This window comes from Octodon degus, unplaced genomic scaffold (assembly GCF_000260255.1).
Source record: "Octodon degus isolate 3935 unplaced genomic scaffold, OctDeg1.0 scaffold00015, whole genome shotgun sequence".
Lineage (NCBI taxonomy): Eukaryota > Metazoa > Chordata > Mammalia > Rodentia > Octodontidae > Octodon > Octodon degus.
Window position 1 is genome coordinate 5,095,853 of NW_004524591.1, and position 17,809 is coordinate 5,113,661.

The window sequence follows — 17,809 nt, forward strand, 5'->3', positions numbered from 1 at the left end:
TGGCAAGCACAAGGACCAAAGTTCGGTCCCCAGTACTGCATGTCGTGCCAGCCCTGCTCATGCTGGTCAATGAAACCAGACATGGTGGCATAGGCCTGTAATCCCAGCACTGGGGATGCTGAGACAGGAAGATCACTCTGAGTCTGAGCTGAGTAGTGAGACCCTTAGCAAATAAATAAAAATATTATTATTAAAAGAATTTCAATCATTTTGTTTAGTGAGATTCTGTATTCTTTCTAATTTTTTTCTATTTAAAAATAAAAATAAAAATGAAAAGTAAAATGATGACTTATGATCAAATTTAATTTTAAAATGTGGTACAGCATCTATGATAACAAAAATGGGCTTTTTATCATAGATTGAAATGTTGCTGCCAGAAAATTACTGGGAATGGGACATGCAGAAAATACTCATGAGCCCGGCCTTGCTTGCCTTGTCCTCTCCGAATGGTGCCCCTGTTGCAGCGTTGGCTTCTTCCACACAATACTCAGAAAAGGCATGCGGACTTATGCATCATCCAAATAAGCTAGACTAAGCATCAACGGCGGAATGCTCCAGACAGTACTTTTACATTTTCTCAAAGAGTAAGGGACTCTGTAATGGGAGTTAAGTCATACAGCAAACAAAATGACTCTGGAGAACATTACACATATTAATTTGTAATTCATTAATTGGTGCACACATGTTTGTAGGATGATTTGAACTGACTCTTAATCCAATGTTGGTCCAGCAACAGAAAATCAAATAAAATTAATTTTGAACATTTCTTCATTTATTAATATTGTAAAAGCAGAATTATCTTAAGCTTCATTTAAACGTAACTTCTAAAATTTTAAATTTTGTTTTTTGTTACTTTTTGGTTTTTGTTCTTTTGAGACAGCATCTCACTGTGTAGTGAGGGGTGTCCTTGAACTCCCACATAGGCCAGAGTGTCCTCAAACTCATAACAGTCCTCCTGCCTCAGCCTCCCAAGTACTAGTGTTACGGGCTTGCACCGCTGTGCATGGCTTCAACCCTAAATTTCATCATTTGGCTTATAGTGCTTTTTTAAAATAAAAAAAAAGAAACTTTCACGGGGGAAAAAATGATTCTCTATGCTTTTTGTCTGTTTTTTTTTTTTTTTTTTTTTTTTTTTTTTTTTTTTTTTTTAGATGATTACTCTATGTAATTCAGGCTGGCCATGAATTCACTTTTTAGCCCAGGGTGACCTTGAACTCTCAGAGATCCACCTGCCTCAGTCCCCCAAGTGCTGGGATTACAGGCGTGCTCCAGCAGGCCTTGCTCTGTGTGCTTTCTGTATGTTTTTGTTTACAAAAAATGTATGCAGTGCTTCACAAGCACTTGAAAATAAAATCGTACATTATAGCATATGTTTTCACCATAATCACATTATTTACATTTATAATTATCCTTTAACAGTTTTTGGAGTCTGATTGTTCTCTTAAAACATGAAAGACCAAGAAAAAATTCTCCTCTATATTTCCATTTTTTCTTATTTGTAGAGTAGGAAAGAAATGCTAAAAATGCTTTTTAAAAAAGCTCTATGCTTATGGCCCTTTTCATGTCTATTTGTTATGAAGTCAATGAAATTTCTCTATAGTTGTATCTTTACATACATTTCTCAGCTACCTACGTGATTTTCTTGGGAGACATGACTGGTAAATTCTAGAAGAAATCTAGTTTGTAGAGATGAAGTAAATGGAGTATATTTGTCAATAAGGATAAATGACTTTCTTGTTGTTGATTTCAACTTTAGAAGAAAATGTTCATAATTTTTTTAAAAAAAAAATTCACATACAGGGTCTTTTTTGTTACGGGGTCTCACTACAGAGCTGACTCCAGGTCTCCCCAGTTCTGGGATTTCAGCATGCACCACCATTCTTGATCTTGGTACCTGGCTCAGCACAGCATGGGGCAGGGCTGGGGCAACATGTGGTACCGGGTATAGCACCAGGTCCTTGCGCTTGCCAGGCAGGTGCTTAGACCACTGAGGTATCGCTGCAACCCAGGGTTCACATTTTTTTATGAATATAAAACACTTGTAAAGGGAGAAAGTATGTTTTAAAGGAGGAATAAAAGTATTTTTCTCCAAACCAAAAAACCTAAAGCACATAATATTTATGTTTTAACATTAAAATATCATCTGTATGGCTTGCTTTTATCTGCTAATATATTTATTTAGTAATTTAAATCAATGTCCTAATTAATATGAAAAGTATTGATTGTGAGTAAAATAAAAATTATATATATATATATATATATATATATTCTCATATATATATATTCATACAGAACATTGTCCATATTCTGACCATAATGCTACTAATACATTACTATAGCTAAAATTTCATAAACAGGATGTGAGTCACAAATTAGATTTGTTTAGTTTCTAATATGTTTTCTGATTTGTTTAATTTCTAATTCTTTATCACATATACATGTACTTAATTAGATATTCATCTAATTATGACCTCTAAAGTAACCTTATTTGCAGTGTAACTCTATTGAGAAACAAAGTTGCAATATATGTATATCAAAACCCAACTGGTATGATGTATTCAAGCCCTAGATTATTAAAACAGCAAAATATTGGGCTGGCCAGTTAGCTCAGCAAACTAAAGCACATGGTTAGGCAGGCTCAGGGATCAGGGCTCAATCCCAGGCGTGCAGTGCTGGCCCTGCCCCCGAGGCACACGAGAAGGTGGCTGAGACTGGGCATGGTGGTGCGTGCCTGTAATCCCAGCGCTTGGGAGGATGAAAACAGGAGGATCACTACAAGTCTGATCTGTGTAGTGAGACCCTTAGATCCTATACTAAATTACATTAAAAAACAGCAAAATATCATACATATGAGAAAACAGGGATTGAATAGAGTGTAAATTCGGAATGAAAATTTGGCAATAGATATCTAAAATCCTAAAAATAAATAATCTACTTCCAAGAAAATCCCACTGTGGGAAACAATTATATTTAATAAAGAACTATATAAAAATGACAGTAGTATTTTGGGAAAAATACTCATATAAAGAAAGAAACAAATGCTGAATAATAAAAGATTTGTTAAGAAGGACAAAGTTAATGCATGTAAGAGAATGTTGCTTAGCTACTAATATGTTACTATTTTAAAATTTTAGCTTACAGGGTAGATTTATGGTGTGTATTTCAGCTATTACCCAAACTGCATTTGTTCAGAGATATATTTTCTGAAATTCATTTCCCACAAATTTAAAGTTTCTATTTCTCACAAAACAAAAGAATTCCTGCAGGATAAACATCTGAACATGATTTAATGTATCACTAACAAGGATGACTAAGTCTGTATGAGGTCTTCGGGTAAGACTGTGGTCACAAATATTCACTTTTCATGTACCCAGTGTGGCTTGTGGTCTGTCTTTAAATTGAAAGTTCTAACAAGTCACAGCCTCCTTTGACTTTTGTCTAATAGATTGTATAATGGTGACTTAACACAAATAATCGTTTGAAATTATTGCATACTAGAATGATAAAAGTTTGATTGATCATTGTTCTTTGAATATTTTGATGTTCTGCCAAAGAAATGACAGAGGCAAATTGAAACCCATTAGTTCTAAGGGTAAGTTGATGATACTTCCCTCTTTCTACTGAACAATGCAAGAGGTATTCTTAAAGTATATTTAATAATACATTTGTATAATTTTATAATATTTTAACACTAATACATTCTGTTATACTATATAGAGATACAATCATAATAAGAATTGTATTCTAATGTTGTAAATAAAAAATTATGATTTGTCCTAAAGCAAATAAAAGTAAAAAAAAAAATTTAACTGGAATGAAGAGTTCAACCCTACATAGTAGTATAGGTACAAAGTTCCATAAAAGTGGTGAAACCTTGTATTTTCAAAATTAATACATAATAGAAGTTTAAAACAAACTTACTAGTTAATGCTTTTGACATTAAAGTGGACTTCCTGCACATAAGTACTGAAATAATGCCATCAAGTTTGTTGTCATTTGGAGAAAATGCAGTTATATCTCAAGTGGTTTGAAGGATTATGCCAATTAAATTAAGTTCTTGTGTCTTTTAAACATTCTCTTGTACTCTAAATACAGCTCTACTCAAAGCCTGACAGACTGTAGCAACATTTATTAAAAAATATGACATGAGGTAAGGAGCTTGTTCTTTAAAAACACCACCCAACATGTATTTCAAATTACAAGAATAAAATTGTTTGAAAGTGTTTCTAGTCACCACTAGGGTACTGTATTGTCTTGCAACTGACTAGCTTTTGGCTCTGTAGTTTCACCCTCTCTAAAAAGAACATTACCATTTAGCATCATAAATATGTCGTAAATTTTATGTTACCTGCTGCCAGGGACCTTGTTTTGTTTTAGGTTTTTGGCACTTCTAGAGCAAATTAAATAGAGTACACGAGACTTAGTTTTTCTGACAGAATTTTAACTCTAGAAAGATAGCAAAGTATTATCTAGCATATACTACTTTGAAGATATGAGAATACTGCAAAATGATAAGTTCTTGTAAATAATATTCCTCTGCTTACTTCCAATGTGCTGACAATGTCCTAATGTGTACAGTGTCTAGGGAGGTGGACTATTTCCTCTGTCATAAGTAGAACGTGCCTTTTGGCCAGACTTGTGATTTTTCCTATCTCCTTCTGTTACCTGGAGTCAAATCTTAATCTTAGAACAGTTTGAAATTCTCTAGTAATCCATGCCTCGCATTTCCTAAAAGTCATACCCGTGCAAAATCACCTTCCCCCTCTTCACCATCACACTATATTGTAATTGTTATGTCTTTCTATTTTACCTTCCACCTTCACCATCTCTTTAGCTGCTCCTAAGTAGTCGTTTCCTGTTATTTCTGGCAATTATTTTCCTGCCCAAATTAATTACGCTCTACTCTGTCCTTATTGAACCCAATTTGATTTATATCTTCCCACTTCTCCAATTTATGAAGCTGTTTTGAATTTAAATCATACACCACATAAAGAAGTCAGTCCACCTGAGTGGATATTATCAGAAAATGCACTTTGTATTCATTCAGTGATTGATAGAGGAAAGTGTTTTTGTGCCTGAAAAATTTCAGGGGCATAGTGTCTCTGTAGTGTTAGTTCAGAAACATTACTAACTAAAGAGATAAGCTCTATTACTAAAAAGGAATTTGGAATGCCAACAATGCAATTGTGTTTTTGTTTCTTGAATGCTCTATCACATGAGATTAATTGCTAAATCTATTTTTGTCTGTTTAATTATTTGAAAGCAACTGAACTTACTACAGTAACGAGGCTTCAGGAATATATTCTCATTATTCTTCTCGCTTTGTCTTTCAGTGTACTGCAGCAGGAGAGGGCTTCTGGTAATATCCTATGCATTTTGGGGATACAACATGGAAGTGGGAACATAATGTAATACAATAGGCACCCAGTGCATAGGCAACCATCTGGGACCCGAGATGCAACAATGTGACCCTGCCTCTTTCTACCAAGAATATCCATTCTAGGTGAGCTTCTCAGCAGCTTGTTTGTTTGTCTTTTGCATCAAAACTCTGAGCAGTCTGATCCTAGCACAACCACTAGATTAATTCATGTATTTTATGCCAAACTTTGAAAATCTGTAAGTATTTTTTAGCTCTTCACGATGAATAATACTATTATGTCTCCTACTTATATCTTTGGTTCATAAAGAACATGATTATTCTACAAGGCTTTTTTTTTTGTAAACTAGGCAAAAGTCTTGTATTCTTTCTGAGATGATCTTTGATTATCCAAGGATTCATTTTTTCTACCAGCATAAAAATTCCAGAAATAAAAAGGATGTAAGTGATTCATAAGTGATATCCCCTAAAGATGTACACCAGAGCAGATAACTTGGAACTATCTTTAGTCTATGTAAGAAAATCAATTAAAATCAAAGAAATCACAGTAAGAGATCGGTTATTTACAAAGGATCATTTATTAAATGTGTTTTTTTACAAAATACAAAGACTGTTGTTCTTCATGAATACATCAGATATGAAAAAAATGTTATCTTTGCTGAATTTAACTTGAAGGCATTCAGAATTTTGTCCTTTGTCTATTTGAGGGATCAACTTTGTTTTGTCCCTTGTCGAACACCATGGCCAATCAGGAAGAAAGCTTTTCCTTGTTAGTCAAATCATATTCATAACAGGTAACATTTTATAGAAATAAAATCAGACAATGTCTGCCACACAAATCTCTTTCTGCAAATAACTGACTTGCCTATGATCCTAAATTTTTTTCAAGCTATAAGATAGGAAGAGCTGAGGAGCTAGGTTAGTTTTATAATAATGGATTAGCAGCAGTTGATAGTAAATGCAACATAAGATTTGTTTTGTCTGTGGTACAAGAATATGTCCTATCAGACTCTACTGTATCTTTCTCTATTTGAAGACGAGTAAGCACATAGTGATTGTCTTTGAATGTCAAAATGTATAAAAAATACAAGAAGCTGATTCTGGTTGTCAACGTGAGAGCTTATTTTCTGCAGCTAGTATGAATGCATTGCTAACATTAGTGAAGACAGAAAAATGACTTAAAGGTAATATATACAGAGAAAAAAATACATATTTTTTAATTCACTTGGTGATTTCAGGCACTGTGGCTATTCAGGAAAAAAATATTTCATGGTTTATTCTGGGTAGCAATTTAATTTTCAGTGCAAGCAAAAGCAAACACACACCTGCTCACTGCCATACATACAACCAAACATATTGAAAATACTTGAAACAAGTTCACCTTCTCCATCTTCACTGTCGGGTCATCTTTGATAAGTGGCACTTAGCTGTAAACCCTCTACAAATCATGCAAAACAGATTCAAGGAGATGCCTGCACTTCATAATATTAACCGTCACTGCCACAGGCATCCTGTGTAAACGGCGTTTGGGGAAGGCTTGCCATTACGACATTTCTTTCCTGAGAATGGAGCTGTCCTCTCTGTGTTCATCATAAGTGTGCATGCTCTGAGCTGTGGTCGCTGTCATGACTGTCTTCATTGGCTAGAGAGTCCCCTGTCTGCTGGAGGGCAGCCGCGCCAATCCCCGAGAGCTCCGATGGGAGAAGGGTTCCCTTTTTCACATTGACCAGTTCCTTTTCACGAGCTGCAGCTCCCTGCTGGCCTCCTTTCACCCTCTTCCACTTCATTCGCCTGTTCTGGAACCACACCTTCACCTGGAGGAGAAACAGGAAGACACCACACCAGCGTGAGTACAGCAACATCTCTTCTCCCTCTGATCCTCAATGAAAAGCATTTCTAGGAATGATTAGAAAAACTACTGAGCCCTTGAATTGAATCAAATTGCACACTCACAATCACTTTTAGAAGGTGCATGGAAACGACATTTCTTATTATCTACAGCTAATATGAAATAGAAATAAAAGGAAAGAACTCTATCATGTAGAATTGCTCAAGGATATTTATCTCTATGAAGAGTGTCTTCTTTCTTTCTTTCTTCTTTCTTTCTTTCTTTCTTTCTTTCTTTCTTTCTTTCTTTCTTTCTTTCTTTCTTTCTTTCTTTCTTTCTTTCTTTTATCTTAGGAAGGGCCTACAGGGTGTTCAGGGATCGGCCTGTTTACCGCCTCCCAAGAGTTGGGATTACAGGCTTGTGCCACCACACCCAGTCTCAATTGCTGTCTCAGTGCACACCAGGGGCAAGGCCAGCCTGGCAGGTCCTGGGATTGAACCCCAGACCCCTAGGCCTGCTTGCAGCTGCTTTAATCTGCTGAGCTATTTGGCTGGTGCTCTATGAACAGTTTCTACAAAGTAGAACTAATATGGGAGAGGTTAATATTTCCACATCATCTCGAGTTCTTTAACTTGATCTCTATTTGTCGATGCCTGAGCCAGTGTAGAACATTAGGAGAGCTGTTACTGAGCAGCTGCGACATTGCAAAAGTCACCTGTGTCCTAACAGATGTGTCCTGACTTACGGTCAGTTACTTCTAGATGAGCTCATTAAGAAAATTTGTGAAGTATAAAACATATAAATTCAACCATAACAGGCCCAGGTGCTCCCCAGTTTACATAGGATTGCATCAAATAAACTGATGGTCAAGTGGCAAACAGGTCAAACTCCCCCTAAACGGAGGACCGTCAGCATCACACAGACAGCCATGTGGAGCTCTCCTGAGCCTTATCTCACCACTTCACCCCAGGCACTCTTCCCTCCTGCGGAACTCCTCTTTTATTTTTCTGCCTCTAGAATGTTTATTTTACTCTGTAAATATGGGGTTGAATAATTTTCCCCAAATACAGTCATGATAAAAACTATCTATATTTATTAATATCTATGAATTTATTAACTATTTATTAATCTGCTAATAGGCAGATTCCATACTGTACAAGTTATATCAGCTCTGAAGTGATATTTTCCTTTCCAGGTTTTCAGTGAATGTGCCAAATAGATTTAAGGTGCATGTGTCAGGGCCATAAAAACTACACACTTAACGACCATCAATTTCAGAGCCAAAATGATAATGATGTCACTGCATCTTGCTCGTGGAGAAATCGGATCCTTTCACAGTGTATTTCTCAAGTTTGAGCTAAACAAATGTTCCTTTTACCTTGTATTTCTTTGTTCATCTCATCCAAAATTATTAGAAGCCCACATTGAAGATATAAAAGATTTTCAAAATAATAATGTACACATGAAACTCTAGAGCTTCGTCTTCTACAGTTATCAAAATGGAAAGTTCTTGGGCCAGCAAAATAGCTCAGTGGGCTAAGTACCTGCTTAGGCAAATGCAGGGACCAGGTTCTTTCGCCGTAAACCGCATAAGCCCTGCCCCTCAGGCGTGCTGAGCAGGCCACCTGGACCAAATATGGTAGTTCAGGCCTGTAATCCCACTTCTGGGGAGGCTGAAAACAGGAAGATCACTACAAGTCCCAGTAGCGTAGTGAGACCCTGTACCAAATACATAAAAACCAACAAAAAGCATGGAATGTTCTTAACAAAAGCCTTGTTCTTTTTTTTTTTGTTGTTGTTATATACTATTCCGAAGTTTCATTATATAATATTAATGCATTCTATTGTCTATGGATACCTGAATTAATTTTTTTCTTGTTTTCCCTCTTTCATAAATGCTGCTGCTGTGATAGAATATCTCTGGGTATATATGGAAGAAAATCATTAATGAACAAAATGTATAGGTACTGTAATTTTATCATAATAGTTTAGGAAATTTGTTTTGCACAGGTGTGTCAATTTAATGCCCCTGAGCATTGTAGTACCTGAACTGTCTCATCAACCTACACCTTTGCCAACATTTGAAACTATCTGTCTTTTCTCCCAGGTAATAACTGTAATCTCACTATATTTTTTCTTTCACATTTCCTGATTGCTACTGAAGTAAAAATATCTTTAAGATGTTTATGGCCTCTTCATGACATTATTTCTTTGTAAAATAGCACTATGTATTTGTCTACATTAAGTGAATTTTAGAATTTAACCTAATCCTTTATACACTTCAAAAATATATTCTGAATGCTAACTTAAATTATGAAGTTCTATACTGTCATTTTCTCAATTATAATGTTTCTTTTGCCTTGAAGTATTTTTTGATGACTACAAATTTCTTTCTTATTTTTTTATCTTTAGGGAAGGGCCTACAGGGAGTCCAGGGTCTCACTATTAGATCAGACTCATAGTGATTCTCCTGTTTACAGCCTCCCAAGAGTTAGGATTACAGATGCACACCACATCCAGTCTCAATTGCCATCTCAGCGTGTCCCAGGAGGGTGGGGCCAGCAAGGCAGGACAGGAGATCAAACTCCCAGCCCCTGCTCATGCTTGCAGGTGCTTTAATCTGCTGAGCTACTTGCTGGCCCTTACAAATTTTTAATATATTCAAATTTATTATTTTTTTCTTTGGCTAATTATTTTGTGTGTTATTTAATAAATCTTATCCCAGCCTGGTTAAGAGGACTTGTTATGTGAGTGCTGTAGAAAGCTAAGGCTGGGGATTCAAGTCAGTCCAGACAACTCAGCAAAGCCCTGTCTCATTAAAAAGAAAAAAAAAATAAAAAATAAAAACAGCAGAGGATGTACTTTAGTGTGAGGGCCTTGGTTTTAGACTGTGTATAAGAAGAAAGGAAGGAGAGGGAGACAGAGAGGGAGAGCAAGGGAAAGGTTGAGGGCAGGGGAAGGGAGGGTAGAAAAAGGGTGGGGGAGAGGGAGAGAGAAAGAGAAAGGGAGGGAGGAAGAGAAAGAGGAAAGGGGATGGGAAAATTGAAAGAAGAGACATTCTTATATAAGAGAAACCATGAAATCAAGAATTACAAGGAGCAGGAAGGGAAAGGAGGGGTGGATACTAAGAAAGAAAAGAATTGAGGTGTAGTGTGTACACATTACAACTCCCCACAATAAATGTCAATATTATTTAATCCACACATACACTAATAAAAATGCAAATTTGCTTTATTAGAGGAAGTAGACAGCTAGTTTTAAGTCAATTTAATATATAGTCTAACATTTATCCCTTGATTAGTATTGCACTGTCATAAAACACTTTCTGCCTGTACTTAGCTTTCTGTCTGCACTCTGTTCTGTTCCTTTATTAATAGTCTATACCAGTGATAAAGTCTACTATTGTAACAGTTATTCTTTTATGCCTTAACATCTGATAAGGGTAATCAAAATTATTCTGAATATTTTTCATTTGTATCAATCTCAATTTCAGTAAATGTACAGTGCTAAAGAGAAAACACAAAAATATATTAAATTTTCAAATATATAATTGTATTTTAATCTCCAAATTGCAGTGCTCTACCAACATTTTTTTTTTAATTATTAGGGAAGAGTTTACAGGGTGTTCATGATCTCACTACTAGATTGGACTCATAGTGATCCGCCTGTTCATAGCCTCCCAAGAGCTGGGATTACAGGAGCGCGCCACCACACCCTGTCTCAAACTCTGTCTCAGTGTGCCCTGGGGGCGGGGCTGGCATGACAGGCCTGGGGGTGGAGCTCCCGGCCCCTGCAACTGCTTGTAGGTGCTTTAATCTGCTGAGCTATTTGGCTGACCCTGTTCTCACAACATTGGTACAGTTTCACGGCTCAGCAGACTAGGCTCCTCCTTAGGCAAATGCAAGGACCGCAGTTTGATCCCCAGCGCCACATGCTACACCAGCTCCGCCTCCAGGCATGTTGAGTTGGCCATGGAGTTCAGGCATGGTGGTGTGCACGTGTAATTCCAGGGCTGGCGAGGCCAAACACAAGAGGATCACTATGAGTTCAAGCTGTGTAATGAGATCCTTTGCCAAATATGCTAAAAAAAAAAAAAAAAAAAAAAAAAAATGATACTGTTTCCTCAAAAAAGTTGGCAGAATGAAATGCTAAACGGAGATATTTCTGAATTCAGGATTTTAATTTCTTTCACTTTGGGCCATAATTAAAATCATATAAAGAACAAGAAAATATAATGAGAAAAACTGTGTGATCTCTAGTTGATGCAGAGGGGAGAAAAATAGCTAGTCAGGAGGGTGCTCGTCTAGCATGTCCAAGGCTGTGAGTTAGTGCGCAGCACTACAAAATACAAAGCAAACTGAAATTACTGGTTAATGGGTGCTCAAGTATTATTACTGCTTGCTAAAAGAAAGATCCCCATGTACCTTTTATTATACACCCACTTTGGCATAGACAGCTATTCTTTCAGTGTCACAGATATTAATTTTAATATAATCTTCCTTGATATATTGATATTATTTTCATTCTAAAGATGAGGAAATTGAGACAAAGTTTAAATAATTGGCCTAAGATTACACAGATTGAAAATGTTGTGCAAGGATAGAACCTGGAGATCTGTTCCTTTCCAGATTATGTTTGCTTTTTTGGCCCCTGGCATACCTCAAACTCCTATTTTTAAGGCACTCAGGATATTAAATTATATATATATATATATATATATATATATGAATTCCATCCACATGATTACTATCATTCAGGTAATTTTCCTACTCGATATAATTAGCTTTGTAAATATGACACTATTTTCCTGCACTATAATTCGAGTAATTTTACTTCCCAGTTTAATTACCTTTGCAAACTTGACAGTGCACATTGGGTTAGATCTGTTCCACATGCACTGGGTTCTACTCTTGGCTTCACTTCTGAGTTTCTGTGTGAATTTGAGAAAATTATACTCCTCTTTGCTCCAATTTTCATATTTGTAATATTGGAATAATGAGCCCTTCAAGAATGTCTGTAGGGTTATTTTCTCCGACAGTTCCAGATGGAAGAAAACATAAGCCATCAGCATTATCATTGTCCTCCTCACAAATGCTGAAAAGGCAGTCAAAATAATTTTCAGGGGAAAATGAGAGGAATAGATCCCTCAAAATGTGCACTTATTTCCTGTACGAGGAGAATGGACACAGTAATGTCATAATTCCAGTGCAAAATGCACGTTTCAAAATGAGATAAATGTAAGAACATGGTGTTGGATTTAGAAACACGGTAGCTTTTTTGGGCTTTTTGTGCCTAGTGTGCAGAATTTTACCATCTTAAAGTACTAATTGACAAAGGACAGCATGACATAATCAACAGTCGCTGCACATGTATGCATATAGATACACACACATAAGTATGTTCAGGTCCATACGTGTATATGTATGAGAATAAAAGTGCTATATAGTGATTCTCGAGCTTTATACAATTTTTGAACATTACATTATATGTTTGATTCTGGAACTTGATGAGGTTAGACAAAACCTAGAAATCAAATGACACATACTGGACTTTATAGAAAAACAAGGAAAAGTTTAAATCTCTAGAAGTTATATCTCCCAGATTTACTTTAAAATGTGCTGTACAATAGCAGAGTGAATTCGAATAATGGGAGGAATATTTTTTGGGGGAAAGTATTTATTATCAGAACTGTTGGTTAAAAATCTATAAAAGTAATCCAGATTACAAATCAATTTTATCTTTAGGAAAATAACACCACAGTTGATTCATAAATAATGAAACTTGGGCCGGCAATTTAGCTTAGCAGTCTAAAGCACCTGCTTTAGCAAGTTGAGGCAGGCGCGGGGCACTGGGTTCAATCCCCGGCACCACATGCCTAGGCAGCCCCACCCTCAGGGTTGGCTGAGCAGGCCAAAGAAACTTGCACTTTAATCTAATGTCACTTCAATCCAGCTTCCTTAGTTGGAATGATAAAAATAGGCTTGTATTAGGAGTTTTTTTTTTTCTTTTTTGTTGTTACATTTTCTAGGACAGCTGAAGGCACCAGCCATTTGTGGTACATGTCTCTAGTCCCAGCACCCAAGCGGCTGAGACAGGAAGATCAATGATAGCCTGAGGCCAGCGTGGATTACATGACAGCAGTGGCCTCAACTACATAGCAAAACCTTGTCTCAAAAAGCAAACTAACAAACAAATATGATGGCTAAAAGCATAATCATCCAAATACCTGAGATCTTCACTTTTTAAAATAAGCACTCTAATACTATTAGGTTGTAGAAGCATACTTCATATAAAATTTGTTTTTATAAATCATACAGATTGAAAACGCTCTCACATTATCTTGGTGATTTGAATTCTATCCATTAATATATTTAAAATGTGACTGAATGTCCAGGACTTGGTATTGCGTGAGATGACTGACTGCAGGATCAGAGATGTGTTCAGGAAACCCAAGTTTCCCACCCATAAGCCTTGTGAAGCCAAGACAAAGGAGCCTATAAATAACAGGAATTTCACTAACTGCTTTTGAAGCATTCTCCCCCCCCCCCCATCCCCCGGCTGGTTCAGCCCGCCCCGGGAGCGGGGCTGGCAGAGCATGTGTGGCTGGGGATTGAACCACAGTCCCTGTGGTTGCCTAAGCTTGCCTAAGTAGGCAGTTTAGACCACTGGGCTATCTTGCTGGCCCTGCAACTTTTTTAATATACCAAATTGTGTATGAGTTAGCTTTGTGGGTTGTTCACATTTTGCAGAATACTTTTAACCTTTCTGCTGATATAGTCCAGTAGTCATTAATAGTAGTGGGTTATCCATAGGACTGGTAATATCAGAAGTTGTTGACTTGAGACTTTTACAGCTCAGCATGTTAATATGGCTTTACTTTCCATTCCTTGTTATTATACTTTTCTGCTGGATGGTTAAGACCAAGATAAAGCAAGGCCTATATAACAAGAAATGTAACTTTTGTATATGATGAGGTCAGTTGAATCCGCTCAGGGTTTACCCTGCAGCCCTGTACTGCAGTTTGTAGATCCTTTGTCAGTGTCAGCCATGTGGATGAGTCTCCCGCAGATGAGGAGATGGTGTGGAGCATGGTCCCATGCCCTGCGTGTTCATGCCCTGTGGACATGAAGTGACTCTGGCCACGCTCTTGCCTTTGATGGTATTCTATGTACTTTCTGAGGTTATCAATATTTTTTAAATCTAAATAACTCAGGATTGGGGCCAGGGAGATAGCTCAGTGGAATAAGTGCTTGCCTGGCAAGTGCGAGGTCCTGAGTTCAATCCCTGGTACCAAAAATAAAAAAATAAAAGTCTCAGGATAATACTCTAAGCTCTAGGAAAGCGAGTCACCACATATTTGCCATATAACTGAAGCTTACAATCAAACTCTCTCAGAATGGTATGTGGATTTTTTGAATTTTTATTTTATTTGTGCTTCTAGTCAATTGTCTTCTACAATCTTTTGGAAAAGTGCTAGAAATAATGATTTTTAGTAACATTTTCCCTTTCAAATTGAGATCTAACATAAGACTAGACAAATTGTATGTTGTGCCGGGTCATTAACAATTCACAGGTAATTAAAACCTTCACCCTAATCATCTGTGAAGTGAGAAAGTACTGTTTATTATGAAATCAAGTAATTTAAATTAAAACATCGGGGCCTCGTGGAGAGTGAGAAGGGGATCTCCCTTTGATTCCCTCAGTTTATTCGCACATGTGAAGACAAGAAGCAAGAGGGGGCAACTACCAGCACCCAGGTGGCCTGTCTGGACCACTAGCAAAGTCAAATTCAGAACCAAGGCATTGACTCAGACTATGACAATGAAGAGTTCTAGTAAGCTCCTGTGCTCCAGGGTCCGGGACACAGGTGAAAGGGACCCAGGGATGTGGAAGATCTGGTGTCACATCTGATGTATGTGCTCTGCTTGGGATTCATCTGGTCACTTCTTTCAACAAATAATAAATAAATAAATAAATAAATAAATAAATAAATAAATAAATATTAGGGCCAGCAAGATAACTCAACAGACTAAGTAAGTGCCTACTTACAACTGCAAGGATCAGGGTTCAATCCCCGGCACCACATGCTGCGCCAGCCCTACCCCCTAACGTGCTGAGGGGTCACTGGTGCACACCTGTGATCCCAGCACTGGGGAGGCTGAAAACAGTAGGATCACTACTTGTTCGAGCTGTGTATTGAGACCCTGTACCAATTACATACAAATAAATAAAATCTCTCAAAGTCATTAAATGCAGATAATATTTTTCAATAGTCATCATAACAAAAATAACTAAAATGTACAATAGCTTGATGCAGTAATAGCTAACATTTACACTGCCAGCTATGGAGTCTGATTTTCAGAACATCTTCTTATAACGAAGTCTCACTTTTTCTTTGTTAGTCAAAAGGATTTAGTATTTACACTGGCTGGAGGAACGAAGTAAAAAAAAAATCCCATCTTTTAGTCTTTCATCGAAGAATCAATAGAATTTTATTATGATTAATTTGTGTGGCCAATAGATGTCAGAACCCAAAATCTTTTTTTTTTTTTTTTTTTTTTTTGTGGCTTAGGCTGCCACCAAATAAAACCTGGAGATCTGTTCCTTTCCAGATTATGTTTTCTGGAAAAAAAAAAACAGTTCTGGTAAGGTAGGGAGAGCTGGGGATCAAACCATGGTATCCTGTGCCTGACTGAATTTGCATGAGCAGCTACTTAAGCCACTGAGCTAAGGGACAGGCCCCCCAAAAGCATATTTTACCCTTTCTTTTAAAGTAGTGGGAACTGACTCTCCATGACCAATACCCCTAGGTTTTGGGGTTTTTTATTTTTTGTTTTTAGTTTTGAGACAGAGTCTCACTAAATTGCCTAGGCTGGGCTAGAAACTTGCCTACCTCATCCTGCCTCAGTCTTCCAGAGTGCCTGTATTACACACACACACACACACACACACACACACACACACACACACACGCACACCACTGTGCCTGAAATATTTGGGGCTAAATACTGATTTTTAGATCCTCATTTTAATGTGTGGAGGGGGGGGGCCAGCTCAGCCCACCCTGGAAGTGGGGCTGGGTAAGCATATGGTGCTGGGGATTGACTCCATGTGCTTGCCTAAGCTTGCCTAAGCAGGTGTTTTAGACTGCGAGCTATCTCACCGGCCCCTCATTTAATTGTCTTAATCATTCATATTACAGGTCTGTGTGCATAAGTTCACAATACTTTTCCTCCTGGTGTTGAAAATACATTACCAGGTAACAAAAGCCAAATATGAATCTGCATCATACATACAAGATATTCAGAGACAAAAAGTTGCATGAACATTTCAATCTGTATAATGCCATAACCCATATTTATATAATACTACTAATGTCTATCATTTAAGGAAACAAGCAGACATAACGCTAAACATCTGGATGAAAACTGCAAATTTTGGTGACATATGCAGATGTCTCCAAACATCTGGAATCTGTAAACTTAATATCCCAACTGTTTCCATTTTTATCTGGGCACTTGAAATGCTATATACACTGTCTAGCAAATATTTATTCACATTATTCAGATGTGAAAACATGCAAAGATTAATCATACAAATACAATTTTCAGATTTAATCATTACCTCCTCAGTGACTCTATTTGGCCATGTCAGTTGATCTCATAAAGCCAAGGAACTAGAAACACTCGCCACCGTATTTCAATGGCAGCATCAAGAGTCAAACTGAAGAGTTAGCACCATGAATGCTTTAAGTAAGGGTGCAAAACAAGGAAAAGAAAGTCTCCATATTCTTGTCTGACTATGTAGATTTATATCTGATTAAAATGGGGAATCCTTCAACTAATTCCAAGAAGCATACCAGAGGCATTAATCAGCTGCAGTTTCTATGGCAGTATACTGGGGTTGGAAGGTGTTTGTGTGCACAGTGCAGAGTACGTGGGGTCAGCAAACATGGATTTCACTGCGAAAGACAGTCCCAGTTCTTGAGGCTGATCTCATATTTAGTCAGCCCAGTGTAAATAACCTGAAAATCCTTTTTCTGTCTCCTTAATTTGCAGTTCTGAAACCTCTGCTTTTCTGCTTTGGCTTTATTTATAAGCCAAATGAATTAGGTTATTAATGTTCAAAATTTTATTATTTCTCATGTTTATAAAGAAACTAAACACATTAGCTATTGTCATTCTTAGAACAATAATAAAAAGAATGGGAAATAACTCTTTTAGGGGTAACAAAAGAAATTCTCTAAAAGTACACATAGTCTTATGGACACCTGTACATGCTAATACTCTGTAGCTCATTATTCACTTAAACAAGAAGACAAAGGAACAATTTCAAGAACAAAGTTATTAGAGGCTTTCTTTTCAGATTCTCCCAAGAATACTTTCATTACACAAGTACCATACATAGCATTTATATGAGATACATTTACAGGAATAGAGCTCAACCCTCAACCTTCCTCTCACCCACACAAATTCTGTCCCCACACACATCCTAGGGTTTAGCCCCACAGAAACAAGATGGGAAGTGTCTGTTTTCTGAAGAGAGTTTCAATTTAGGAGACTCTTTCAAACCAAGAATGAAGTCCAGCAACTTCTTAATTTTCA

At 37.1% G+C, this 17,809-nt stretch overlaps 1 protein-coding gene across 1 annotated transcript in view; it reads right to left on the reverse strand.

Moving 5' to 3' along the window:
• Positions 1–5,955: 5,955 nt before the first annotated feature.
• Positions 5,956–17,809, reverse strand: part of Meox2 (mesenchyme homeobox 2) — a 69,664-nt gene continuing 57,810 nt past the window's right edge. The window contains exon 3 of the mRNA XM_004626432.2: positions 5,956–7,191. Coding sequence (XP_004626489.1) covers positions 6,967–7,191 — 225 coding nt within the window. The 3' untranslated portion in view covers positions 5,956–6,966. The remainder of the gene's footprint in view (positions 7,192–17,809) is intronic.